The sequence below is a fragment of the Myotis daubentonii genome, chromosome 3 (assembly GCF_963259705.1).
Source record: "Myotis daubentonii chromosome 3, mMyoDau2.1, whole genome shotgun sequence".
NCBI lineage: Eukaryota > Metazoa > Chordata > Mammalia > Chiroptera > Vespertilionidae > Myotis > Myotis daubentonii.
In genome coordinates, this window is record NC_081842.1 from 53,774,315 (window position 1) to 53,787,996 (window position 13,682).

The window sequence follows — 13,682 nt, forward strand, 5'->3', positions numbered from 1 at the left end:
TTATTAAGTTATTTACATTATAACCTTTTAATTAATATACTAAATAGTATATAACCTTGAACTTTTATGAATCTCAACAAATAACTTTATTTTTTAAAAACCTAGTATCTAAGTTGAAAAAGGCAATCAAAAAATATTTTGGGATAAATCTCTGTTTTGTCACTTACTATCTCTGTGACCTTAAGCTAGATATTTATTCTGAGCCTCAGTTTTTTTATCTTCGAATGACATCCCTGTTGGTCATTATCTGAGTGGCCTTGGGAAAATTATTTAAACTCTTTTTGCCTTAGTATCTTCTGTAAATTAATGATATAAATATGTACCTAATAAGGGTTAAATTAAGCACTAAAAGAAGTAGTTGGCATGTGGTTAATGCTAAATAAATATTTGCTATTTTTCTAAAGTGTTAAGCCTACACATAATAAGCATACAAATTGCAGTTGTTATTTTTCAATTTTTTTGTATAATCTATTATTTGTACTGTTTCTTTTGTTGGCCATTGGGAAATGTTTGTATTTATTAATATGAGTATTTGATACATTGTAATTAAACATGCAGTTTCTTCACTTATATTTTCTCTAGCAAATAATTCTCTTTACCTTAAAAATGAAAAGGCCAACAGAAAATTGGCAAAATGAAAAATTGATATTTAAATTTGTAATACTTAATTTTTATTTTTCCTCAGGGTCAATGACTGTATATTGCGAGTAAATGAAGTAGATGTTCGTGATGTAACACATAGCAAAGCAGTTGAAGCTTTGAAAGAAGCCGGGTCTATCGTACGCTTGTATGTTAAAAGACGGAAACCAGTATCAGAAAAAATAATGGAAATAAAGCTCATTAAAGGTCCTAAAGGTATACATAAATCACACTAAGACAAATTAAGTAAGGTATCTTTGAATTAAGTATAACTACGAAGTTATTTATGACACATTCTAAGATTAACAATACTGGGAACGTACAGAATTTACCTGAATTTTTAGAATTTCTACTATTTCTACTGATTTTTGTCTTAAGTAGACTTCTACTTAAATACTTTGAAGTAATGTATAGTGTGGATATTAACTTGTAATCTTTAATCCATAGTATGTTAAATGCAAGTACAAAGACTAAGTTAAAAGAAGAAAATATGAATATATCATTAGCAGTTCATCTGCAATGAGGACTATTAAGATTTGATTTCTGAATTTTGAAAACATGGATGGAATTAAGGATAAATAGAAATATTGATTCTAATTTGTGATTCATAGAAGAGGTGGTACTCCAATGAACAAAATAAGGAATAGAGAGCTACAAATTTGTTTGGTACTAAGCTGTGAGATTTATGAGTTCCATAAATGCATTATTTAAAATTAATTCGTAGAATATTGGGAAAATATTCACATTTCTGAAGCTTATTCTGCCCATCAGCAGCAGACAATTTTATTATTTTTTTCTTAATTGTTTTAATCTCCTGAAGTAATTAAAAGTGTTAGTAAGAAGCAGTTAAGTTCGAAACAAAAGTGAAACATAATTTTACAATGTCTCTTTGAACTAACCAACTAATTCATTTACAAAAAGACTTTAAGACAAAACCTGGGAGGGGGAGACAGAGGAACTTATTTGTAACAGGAGCACTTATAATTACAGTTGTCCCCTGATTGAGAACAAATATTTAGGAATTTAAAAGTAGGTAAATAAATTATTTTCTATTTTAAAAACATAGTGTGAAATTATCACACCTTCTGTTTTCCACCCATTTCTTTCTGGACTTTAGTTCACATTATTGATGAGATTCTAAAACTAGTGTTTTCCAAACAGGTCTTGGGTTCAGCATTGCTGGAGGTGTTGGAAATCAACATATTCCTGGGGATAATAGCATCTATGTAACCAAAATAATTGAAGGAGGTGCAGCACATAAGGATGGTAAACTTCAGATTGGAGATAAACTTTTAGCAGTAAGTATAAGAAATGTTTTGAAAATTATTTTGATTATGTCTTTTTTTTTTTCTGACAGACTCTGGAATTTCAGCATGCCAAAAATGTTTCAATGATTTAAATGAATGCATACTAGCCTTACTTTAATCAAAACCTGCAAATGATTCTTGGTATTATCTTTGTTTTTTATTTCAATTTCCTCTACCAGCTCCCCTGCCTTTTTCTTTTATTTTTCCTTCTATTTTTTGTTGATGGGTTAGGGGCTTGGAATTACAGAATTGTTTAATCATAGCTCTTAGTTTCATAACACAATGTCATTCTTTGTTCAGATGTGACTTATTTATTTAGTTTTATACTTAAGTTAATTGATTGTTTTATTTATAATGAAAACTACTAAGTCCTTAAACAACCCAACAATTTGTTATTCCTTTGCATTTTTTTTTCTTATTTTTGTCCTTTTTATTGAATTTATTGGGGGGACACTGGTTAACAAAATTATACCAATTCCACATACACAAGTCTACAACACATCTGTACACTGTATTGTGTGTTCATCACCCCAAGTCAAGTCTCTGTTCATCACCATTTATCCCCCTCTATACCCTGCTCCACCTCCCTCTACTACCCCTCCCCACCAGCAATCACCACTTTGCATTTTAAAAATTGTTTAATCATATATGTGTGTGTGTGTGTGTATATGTGTGTGTGTGTGTGTGTGTATATATATCTCCTATCTAATAAAAGAGAAACATGGTAATTAGCTGTACATCTGCTACCCTCCCCATTGGCTAATCAGGGTGATATGCAAATTAATTGCCAGCCAAGATGGCGGCCGGAGGCCAGGCATCTTGAAGCAAACATGAGGCTTGCTTGCTCCAGTGACGGAGAACTCCAACATTCCCCGCCTGCCGCTGCCAGCCTCAGAGCTTGCAGTTTGAAACATTGTTACAAATATAGAAGCTAAACAAAACCCCAGAAACCTGCTTTCAGCCAGCCGGGATCTCAGAGCTGGAGTTGAAACAGTGTTTCGATTATAGAACCCAAACAAACCACATACCTGCTTTCAGCAGCCGAGGCCTAAGAGCTGGAACCAAGCCTCAGAGCTAAAGCTGGCCCAGAATAAAATTAAAAAAAAAGAAAAAAAGCGGTTGGGAGCTTCAGTCACTCGCCAGCCTGAAAACAGCCCTCAGCCCCTCACCCAGACTGGCCAGACACACCAGTGGGGACCCCCACCCTGAAGGGTGTGTGACCAGCTGCAAACAGCCATCAGCCCCTCAACTAGGCTGGCCAGGCACCCCAGTGGGGACCCCCACCATGATCCAGAACACCCTTCAGGGCAAACCAGCCGGCCCTACCCATGAACCAGGCCTCTATCCTATATAGCAAAAGGGAAATATGCCTCCCAGCACTGGGATCAGAAGAGCCACGAGGGCTCCCGGCACCGGGATCAGCGTGACAGGGGGCAGCGCCCAAACCCCTTGATTGCCCTGCGGCTCTGTGTGTGACAGGGGTCGGGGCCACAACCTCCCTATCCGCCCTGCTCTGTTTGTGACAGGGGAAGGCGCCCCAACCCCCTGATCAGCCCTGCTCTGTGCCTGATAGGGGGGAGCTCCTCAACCCCCTGATCACCCTGCGGCTCTGTGTGTGACAGGGTGCGGCGCCCCACCCTCCCCCCTCCCCCACGGGCACTGCTCTGTGTGTGACAGGGTAGAGCCATAACCTCCCCATCGGCCCTGCCCTGAGTGTGACAGTGGCGGTGCCCCAACTCCCTGATCGGCCCTGCTCTGTGTGTGACGGGGCGGTGCCCCAACTTCCCTATCGGCCCTACTCTGTGAGTGACAGGGGGCAGCTCCCCAACCCCCTGATTGGCCCTGCTCTGTGCGTGACAGGGTATGGAGCCCCAACCCCCCTGATGGTCCCTGCTCTGTGAGTGACAGGGGGCAGCGCCCCAACCCCCTGATTGGCCCTGCTCTGTGCGTGACAGGGGATGGCTCCGCAACCTCCCCATCGACCCTGCCTTGAGAGTGACAGGGGGCGGCACCCCAACCCCCCAATCGGCCCTACTCTGAGCGTGACTGAGGGTGGCATCGCAACCTCCCGATCCGCCCTGCTCTGCATGACAGGGGGCGGCGCCCCATCTCCCCAATCGACCCTGCTCTGAGCCCGACCAGGGGCTGCACCTAGGGATTGGGCCTACCCTCTGCCACCCGGGAGCAGGCCTAAGCCAGCAGCTCGTTATCTCCCGAGGGTTCCCAGACTGCAAGAGGGCACAGGCCAGACTGAGGGACCCCCCCCCACTCCCCCCCAGTGCACAAAATTCATGCAGGGCGGGTGGGGGGGGGTGTCCTTCCAGCAATCAGACATCCTCATAATCTGGGACCGCTGGCTCCTAACTGCTCACCTATCTGCCTGCCTGATCGCTCCTAACTGCCCTCCCTGCTGACCTTGTCGCCCCTAACTGCCTTCCCCAGTCAGCCTGGTCACCCCTAACCGTCTCTGCCTTGGCCCCTGCCACCGTGGCTTTTTCTGGAAGGATGTCCAGATGATGTCCAGTCTAATTAGTACATTACCTTGTTATTAGTGTAGATAAGTATTTGTCATATTATTCTCTATTTTTCTATATGTATTTAAAATTCTCCAGAATATTTTAAGCGAATAAAAAAATGGTCAAGTTGCAGAAAAATAAAAGTTTTGAAATACAACCTGGTAGGCCTGAAAACAACATTTGTGTAAAAGGGCATAAGTTGCAGTCGGCAACAAAACTTGTTGTTAGGATTGCTTGGTTAATATTCTTTTGTTTGAAAGGTGTGGTTTGGGCAAAGGAGAAAAGGAAACCAGCCCAATAAAAGGGAATGTCTGATTTGGCCATTGCCGCAGCAGAGAGGCGCAGGTGCGGCAAAGGTTCAGGCTGTCCCACAGGCAAGGATGTCTGTGTGTATGGAACACCAAAGGACACCAGTCACACCTGAAACACAATTTGCTAACACTCACAATTGCAGAGCTCAGGAAGAATCAGTGCTTTTAATACTATTATTTCCCTGACATATAAAATATACATACATATATGTAAACATGCCCTCTTCTGAGCTTCCCCTGCCCTCCACTTAATATTAGGCTATGGCCTTCTTTTCATGTCAACAAATTGTATGTACAGACATAATTTTTAGTGGCCACAATGTTATCCCTGACTGTTTGACATTACTGTGGTTTACTTCACTAACCCTTTATGGTGGGGCTGGTTGTTTCCGGTTTCCCCTGGCATCAACAACTACAGTAAACATAGTTGCTTATTTGACTGTTTACTTAGGACACATTCATAGACATGAACTCCTGGCCCAAAGCTAATTCACTTGAGTTTTGATCCACATTTCTAAATTGACTTTCCATAAAGTGCTGCTGTTTGTTTAGTCCATTGGTTTTAAATCAGATTACACTCCCACAAACGGTTTAAGAGAAAACTGTTCAATGCGCCTTGGGCAAATCACAAACTCTTGCTGAACTAGAGCGACCTCCTGGCACGGGACTTGGAGGATCCGGGCTGGAGGGTGAAGTCCAGGGAAGCCGGGTGGCGAGGTGGAGGGCCCTGTGGGTGCGGGTATGTGAGTGTGTGTTGCTTGGGTCCACACTCATGCACACACCCACACACCCTCACTCCCGCTCTGCACCCTTCGCCGCCAGGAACCTCCGTGGAGCTTGCCCTGAGCTCGGATGCATTTAGTCCCAGCACCAAACAAGTCTGAGAAAGTTTCCCCAGACTGACTCCCGCTGCATCGACGGGAGGCGAGACCAGGAGGATCCGGGCTGGAGGGTGAAGTGCAGGGAGGCACAGGTGGCGCAGCCGAGGGCCCTGTGTGGATGTGGGTGTGTGAGTGTGTGTCGCTCTGGTCCATGCTCATGCACACACCCACACGCCCGCACCCCGCTCTGCACACTCGGCCACCAGGAACCTCGTGGAGTTCAGCCGCTCGCTAGTCGCCTCCCACTTGGTCAAGCCTTCATTGGTTGCGGACCCTGGCTCTTTATATAAATAGATGTGTGTGTGTGTGTGTGTGTGTGTGTGTGTGTGTGTGTGTGTGTGTGTGTGTATATATATATATATATATATATACATACTAGGGGCCCGGTGCACGAAATTCGTGCACTGGGTGTGGGGCGGGGGGGAGTGTCCCTCAGCCCAGCCTGCCCCCTCTCACATACTGGGAGACCTCAGGCATTGACCCCCATCACCCTCCAATCGCAGGACCGGCCCCTTGCCCAGGCCTGACGCCTCTGGCCTAGGCGTCCGGCCCGGGCAGCGGGGACCCACAGCTGCAGCGGCCCTGCGATCGTGGGCTTCGCTTTAGGCCCAGGCAAGGGACCCCTAGCTCCCGGGACTGCCAGCTTCGACCGTGCCCAGCTCCCATCGCTGGCTCCACCCCTACTTCCTGCTATCACTGGCCAGGGCGGAAAAGGCACCTGATTCTCCGATCATGGCTGGGGGGCAGGGCAAAGGCGGCCCCAGGGCCGCCTTTGCCCTGCCCCCCAGCTCTTAGCTCCCCCCTGGGTTTCCGATCACTGTCAGTGGCAGGGGGCTTCTTCCTGCTTTCCCTTTCGCCTCCCTGCATTGTGCCTACATATGCAAATTAACTGCCATCTTGTTGGCAGTTAACTGTCAATCTTAGTTGGCAGTTAATTTGCATATAGCCCTGATTAGCCAATGAAAAGGGTATCGTCGTACGCCAATTACCATTTTTCTCTTTTATTAGTGTAGATACACATATGTATATGTTTAAATATTTCATTCAGTATTTGTTTTGAAAAATTTTTTAAGGCTATTATGCTATATGTAGTCTTTTAATACATTTTTTCACTAAATATTGTTTTACTAAGACAGTGATGGTGAACCTTTTGAGCTCGGTGTGTCGGCATTTTGAAAAATCCTAACTTAACTCTGGTGCCGTGTCACATATAGAAATTTTTTGATTTTTGCAACCATAGTAAAACAAAGATGTATATTTTTGGTATTTATTTTATATTTTCAAATGCCATTTAACAAAGAAAAATCAACCAAAAAAATGAGTACACGTGACATAGGTTCGCCATCACTGTACTAAGACTTATCCATATTGTTGCCTAGAGCTGAAATTTGTCCATTTTACCTCTAAATAATAGTCTATTCTGGGACTATACCACAGTTTATTTATCGAATCTTCATCAGTAACTGTCTTAGCCTATGCACGTTCCCTAGAAAAGCAAAACCTAAAGCAGAGCTCCTATACTAAGTATGTGTAATGAGGTGGTGGAATCGCAGCAAAGCTAGAAGAGTGAGTGAAAATAAAAAGTGAGGCAGAGAATGAGGGAAAGCTTATACCAGATTCTATGTTTCTGAGCTGGCTATAATTTCGTAAGAACATGTAGTTGATGGCTTATCATGTAGGACAGTCTTCCAGGCAGGTCATGTGGAACCAGCCATGAGGGAAAAGGAAGGATTTCTCTGCTAGCCTTTTTAGTCCTCTGTCTCCTGTTAATTAGTCCATGCCCATGGGAGTTTATTTTTGGACTGTGTTACCCAATCCTCTGGGCAAATTCTAGGGAAGCCAGCTTACTCACTCTGTGGCACAGCACTTCCCCTGAACTCAGAAATGGTGGGAAAAGCTAGGTAGAGCCTTAGTAGTCTAAGCAAGTCAAATATGGGCTTCTGATGTGTTACAGCTCCTACTATGTGGAACACATCAACCATGCCCAAGCCCAGTCCTTACTGCAGAAGAGGTTGAAAGAGCTGGTAATGAATCGTAGGAGGCAAGGTGAGAGGAGAAGTAGCCAGGAGTCCACTAAGCAATCAGCCAAACCCTAGTGGGCAAGTAGACTGAAGTGAATCTGAAAAGACACATATATAGTGGTGAACTGGGTTATTTCTTTTCTTTTTCTTTCTTTTTTGTACTATGAATAATTCTGCTAGGAAGACCTTTTGTATGTTCTACTACATTGTACAGGGTACAAAATTTTCACTTAACTCTTTAAACGTGGAATTGAATGGATCACAGTCTATCAGTAATATTTTACAAAACTATCATAATGTTTTCCAAACTCCTTGTAAAAATTTTTACATTTCCATCAGCAATATATAAATGCTGTCCAGTACTGCTTATTTTTACAGCAAGGAGATGGACTGATTATTTTTTAGTTAATGATGGGGAAGAGGAGGAACTGACCTTGAAATGCTTTTCACTAACTTATCCTGTCACAGCTATGACTTGTTACTCTTCCCCAAGCTACAACCAAAACCTTCTCATCATCACCTGCATACACACACATATTGTCTCTCTCTCTCTCTCTCTCTCTCTCTCTCTCTCTCTCTCTCTCTCTCTCTCTCTCTCACACACACACACACACACACACACACACACACACACACACACACACACACACTACAGCACTACACCTATATTTACCAGTTCAAAAGAGTCTTTTTCCAATGGGTTTCTTTCTTTTATTTTTTAATTTCTTGGATACCATGTTTTCCTTTATGGTTTCCTCAGAATCAATTTTAGTGGTAGGGAGCCAACAATTTATGTTGATTCACCATTGAGTGTGGCTTTGGTAGTCATTGTATTCTTAGTTCTCATATTAATTGACACATCAAGCATTTTACATACCTTCTTCCTTCTTCAAACACTTTTTCATTTTGCTGAATAGTCACCTTCTATCTTGGTATTTTGCTTACCTCACTAGTCACTTCTCATTCTCATTTTGGGTGCATCTTCTCCCTAATCTCTAAACATGAAATGATCCAGGCTCAGTCCTTGTATTTTTTCTCTTCTCTCTTTGATTTAATGGGTTCATTTGCATATGATAATACTAAGTATTGTTTTCTGAACTTAAGTTTTATTTTTACACACACACAGACACACCCTTTTTGTGCATAAATGAAATATATAAATGTTTAACATTGCTTTTGTCAAAACATTTGAAAAGCCCTGAGATTTTATCTAGTTTCCTTTTATATGTCTCCAAGAGTCATCTCAAATTTAATATATCTAAAAATAAACTTCTAAGTACTTCCCCCACTCATTACCCTCAACTCCTTCTCTTTGCACATTCTTCACATCTCATTACATGGGAACTTTATCTTTCTATTTGACCAGGTCTAAAACTTTTGGATAATCCTCTTTCTTTCACACTCCACATTGACTCCCTTAACACATCTTGTCAACTCATTAGCTAGCTAATGCTGCCTAAAAATAAAAATAAAAAAACAGTGACTAAAACAATAACAATCATTTACTTGCTTACACTTCTGCAATTTGGGTAGGGCTTGCCAGAACAGCCTATCTCTACTCCACATAGTATCAACTGGGGTGGCTCAGCTAGGGCCAGGGATCCACTTTGAAGTTGGTTGACTCACATATGGTGGATAAATTGTTGTTGGCTGTCAGCTGGTTGCTCAACTGGGGCTGTTAGCCAAGTGTTTAATTCTCTAGTGTCCTCTCCACATGGCTAAGTTGGACTTCTCACAGGATGATAGGTTCCAACAGGGACATACCAAGAGAGAGCCTTCCAAGAAGACAAGCTCCAGTGTATGGCATTTATCAACCCTCTCTTTACATCAGTTACTATTATGTCATTGGCTAAAGCTAGTTACAAGGCCAAGCAAGATTCACTGTGGGAAGGGATTTTACAAGGGTATGAATACCAAGATGTATGGCCCATTGCAGGCCACCAAAGGAACAATATACCACAGCTATGTATTTCAAAATGCAAGAAGTCCTCACTATACACAATAATTTAGGACCATAAAAATTTATGCAGCTGAAACCCTGAAAGGCAATACTAATAATCAGTGGGGAAAGTTATGGTTTGACAAAAATTTAGAAATTTTTGTCAAAACATGAAAACTCTCCTGCTGTTGATTATAAAGGTACAAATTAGGACAATAAAAAGTATACTAAACCAAATATTTGTTTATTTAGTACATTCTAATTTAAGACATTAGAAAAATTTATAGTATTTCTTTGCCAAAAAAATTTACCAAAAAGAAGAGCAATCTAAGCTTAAAGCTAGCAGAAGGAAGAAAGGAAATAATAAAGATTAGAGCAGAAATTAATGAAATAGTCAGTAGGGAAACCATAGAGAAGATCAACAAAACCAAAACTGGATTCTTTGAAAAGTTAACAAAATTGACAAACATTTAGCTAGACTGACAAAGAAAAAAAAAAGACTCATTTCTAAAAGTAGGAATGAAAGAAGAGACATAAGGGAACACTTTTATTTATGAACAACTATATGGCAACCAACACATTAGATAACTTAGATAAAATGGATAAATTCTTAAGAAAGACACAAACTACCTCTTCTATTCACTGTTGCACTGATAGGACAACAAAGAATGAAAAAGACATTCAGATTGAGAAGGAAATGTACAACTGTATTTGTAGGTTATGTCATAATGTATATAGAAAATCCTGATAGCCACATGGCCTGGAGGTCAAACCCTCCCTGGTATTAGCTACAACAATCAAGGTTTAACTATAAGACTGCGAACAAAGACCACTAGGGGGTGCACCAAGGAAGCATAACAAAATGCGGAGACAAAGAAACAGGACAAAATTGTCAATGGAAGAAATAGAGTTCAGAGCCACACTTTTAAGGTCTCTCAAGAACTGTTTAGAAGCTGCCGATAAACTTAATGAGCTCTACACGAAAACTAATAAGACCCTCGATCTTATATTGGGGAACCAACTAGAAATTAAGCACACACGGACTGAAATAACGAATATTATACAGACGCCCGACAGCAGACCAGAGGAGCGCAAGAATCAAGTCAAAGATTTGAAATGCGAGGAAGCAAAAAACATCCAACCGGAAAAGCAAAATGAAAAAAGAATCCGAAAATGCGAGGATAGTGTAAGGAGCATCTGGGACAGCTTCAAGCGTACCAACATCAGAATTATAGGGGTGCCAGAAGATGAGAGAGAGCAAGATACTGAAAACCTATTTGAAGAAATAATGACAGAAAACTTCCCCCACCTGGTGAAAGAAATGGACTTACAGGTCCAAGAAGTGCGGAGAACCCCAAACAAAAGGAATCCAAAGAGGACCACACCAAGACACATCATAATTAAAATGCCAAGAGCAAAAGATAAAGAGAGAATCTTAAAAACAGCAAGAGAAAGAAACTCAGTTACCTACAAGGGAATACCCATACGACTGTCAGCTGATTTCTCAACAGAAACTTTACAGGCCAGAAGGGAATGGCAAGAAATATTCAAAGTGATGAATACCAAGAACCTACAACCAAGATTACTTTATCCAGCAAAGCTATCATTCAGAATTGAAGGTCAGATAAAGAGCTTCACAGATAAGGAAAAGCTAAAGGAGTTCATCACCACCAAACCAGGATTATATGAAATGCTGAAAGGTATCCTTTAAGAAGAGGAAGAGGAAGAAAAAGGTAAAGATACAAATTATGAACAAAGATACAAATATGCATCTATCAACAAGTGAATCTAAGAATCAAGTGAATAAATAATCTGATGAACAGAATGAACTGGTGATTATAATAGAATCAGGGACAAAGAAAGGGAATGGACTGACTATTCTTGCAGGGCAAAGGGGTGTGGGAGATGCGGGAAGAGACTGGACAAAAATCGTGCACCTATGGATGAGGACAATGGGTGGGGAGTGAGGGTGGAAGGTGGGGCGGGAACTGGGAGGAGGGGAGTTATGGGGGGGGGGAAGAGGAACAAATGTAATAATCTGAACAATAAAGATTTAATTAAAAAAAAAAAAAGAAAATCCTATGGAACCTAACATAACTAATAAACAAGTTTACCAAGGTTGCAGGATACACCATCACCACCTAAAAATCAATTCTGCTTTTACACAGAAAATAGATGAATGGTGAATAAATAATTGAAAAAAAATCTCAACTTGACTATTACCAGTAGAAATGCAAATTTAAATATAGCCCTGGCCGGCTTGGCTCAGTGGATTGAGGGGTCCCACGTTCGATTGGGGGCACTTGCCTGGGTTGCGGGCTTGATCCCCAGTGGGGGGGTGCAGGAGGCAGCCGACCAATGATTCTCTCTCATCATTGATGTTTCTATCACTCCCTTTCTCCCTTCCTCTCTGAAAACAATAAATATATATTTTTTAAAAAATTTAAATAAAATTGATGTACAAATTAAAATGCACAATTTTGCAGGCTCTGTTTATATGGTAAATTGATAATATTCAGTGTTTGCAAAGGGCTGAGTAGAAGAACAGTTTAAATAATCTGTTAAGATTAGAATGGCTTAAAAATTATAATAGAATTCCACAATGGGGTACTGTACAAAAGTTTTTTAAGTGAGATAATTCTTTGTGGCCCAACATGGAATGACCTCTAAGATACCTTATATTAAAAATCAAGTTGCAGAACAAAAACCTTACGGTTTCAGTTTCTTTAAAAAAACAAAACTGAAAAGAGACTCCAGAGGAAAACCAAGATGGTGGCATAGGTTAACGCCGGAGATTTCTGCCTCGAACAACCAATTCAAAAATACACCTAAAGACGGAACGGACATCATCCAGAACCACAGGAAGGCTGGCTGAGTGGAAATTCTACAACTAGGAGGAAAGAGAATATCATACCCAGCCTCAGAGGAGGCGCAGTGCTGAAGTGAAATACTCAGGTGCAGAGCGGGCTGGCGGCAGAGGGCGCGGTTGTTGTTTTCAATCAGGAGGGAGTCACAGACTCTGAGCTCCAGATCCGGGTGAGTCTCTAGGGACCCAGACTCAAACGGGAGAAGCGGGACTGTCTGGCTTCGGTCGGAACTCGAGGGCAGCTTTCTCTCCGAGGTTTGCAGCGGTTGCTGGGACTCTGTGAGGCAGAGCCCCTAGGGACGGAACTGAGAGCAGCCATAACTGCTCACTCCGGCCCGCCCTGTAGATCCCCGGGGACCCGCCCCGCCCAAGCCCTGCACAGAGGCATTGCCAGATAGCCTCAGGCAAACGCTAGATTAGCACCGCCCTAGAGATCCAGCACAGAAGTTCTCCCACTGCAGACACAGCTGATTCTCATAGCCAGTTGGCCTGGAGGCCAAATCCCCGCCAGTAATACCTACAACAATCAAGGCTTAACTACAACAAAACTGCGCACAAAGACCACTAGGGGAGCACCAAGAAAACATAAAAAATGCAGAGACAAAGAAACATGACAGAAATGGAGGATATAGAGCTCAAAACCTCACTTTTAAGGTCTTTCAATAAGTTTCTAGAAACTGCCGATAAACTTAATGAGATCTACAAGAAATCTAATGAGACCCTCGATGTTGTGATAAAGAACCAACTAGAAATTAAGCATACACTGGCTGAAATAAAGAATATTATACAGACACCCAACACCAGACCAGAGGAGCGCAAGAATCAAGTCAAAGATTCGAAATGCGAAGAAGCAATAAACACCCAACTGGAAAAGCAAAATGAAAAAAGAATCCGAAAATACGAAGATAGTGTAAGGAGCTTCTGGGACAGCTTCAAGTGTACCAACATCCGAATTATAGGGGTGCCAGAAGAAGAGAGAGAGCAAGGTATTGAAAACCTATTTGAAGAAATAATGACAGAAAACTTCCCCTACCTGCTGAAAGAAATAGACTTACAACTCCAGGAAGCGCGGAGAACCCCAAACAAAAGGAATCCAAAGAGGACCACACCAAGACACATCATAATTAAAATGCCAAGAGCAAAAGACAAAGAGAGAATCTTAAGAGCAGCAAGAGAAAGAAAATCAGTTACCTACAAGGGAG

General features: G+C 41.8%; 1 protein-coding gene across 13 annotated transcripts in view; it reads left to right on the forward strand.

The window, feature by feature from the left end:
• The window catches only part of DLG1 (discs large MAGUK scaffold protein 1), a 308,802-nt gene that overhangs the window by 176,220 nt on the left and 118,900 nt on the right, over positions 1 to 13,682 (forward strand). For all 13 annotated transcript variants that reach the window (XM_059687457.1, XM_059687469.1, XM_059687460.1 and 10 more), the window contains 2 exons: positions 686 to 855; positions 1,801 to 1,937. In XM_059687457.1, coding sequence (XP_059543440.1) covers positions 686 to 855; positions 1,801 to 1,937 — 307 coding nt within the window. The remainder of the gene's footprint in view (positions 1 to 685; positions 856 to 1,800; positions 1,938 to 13,682) is intronic.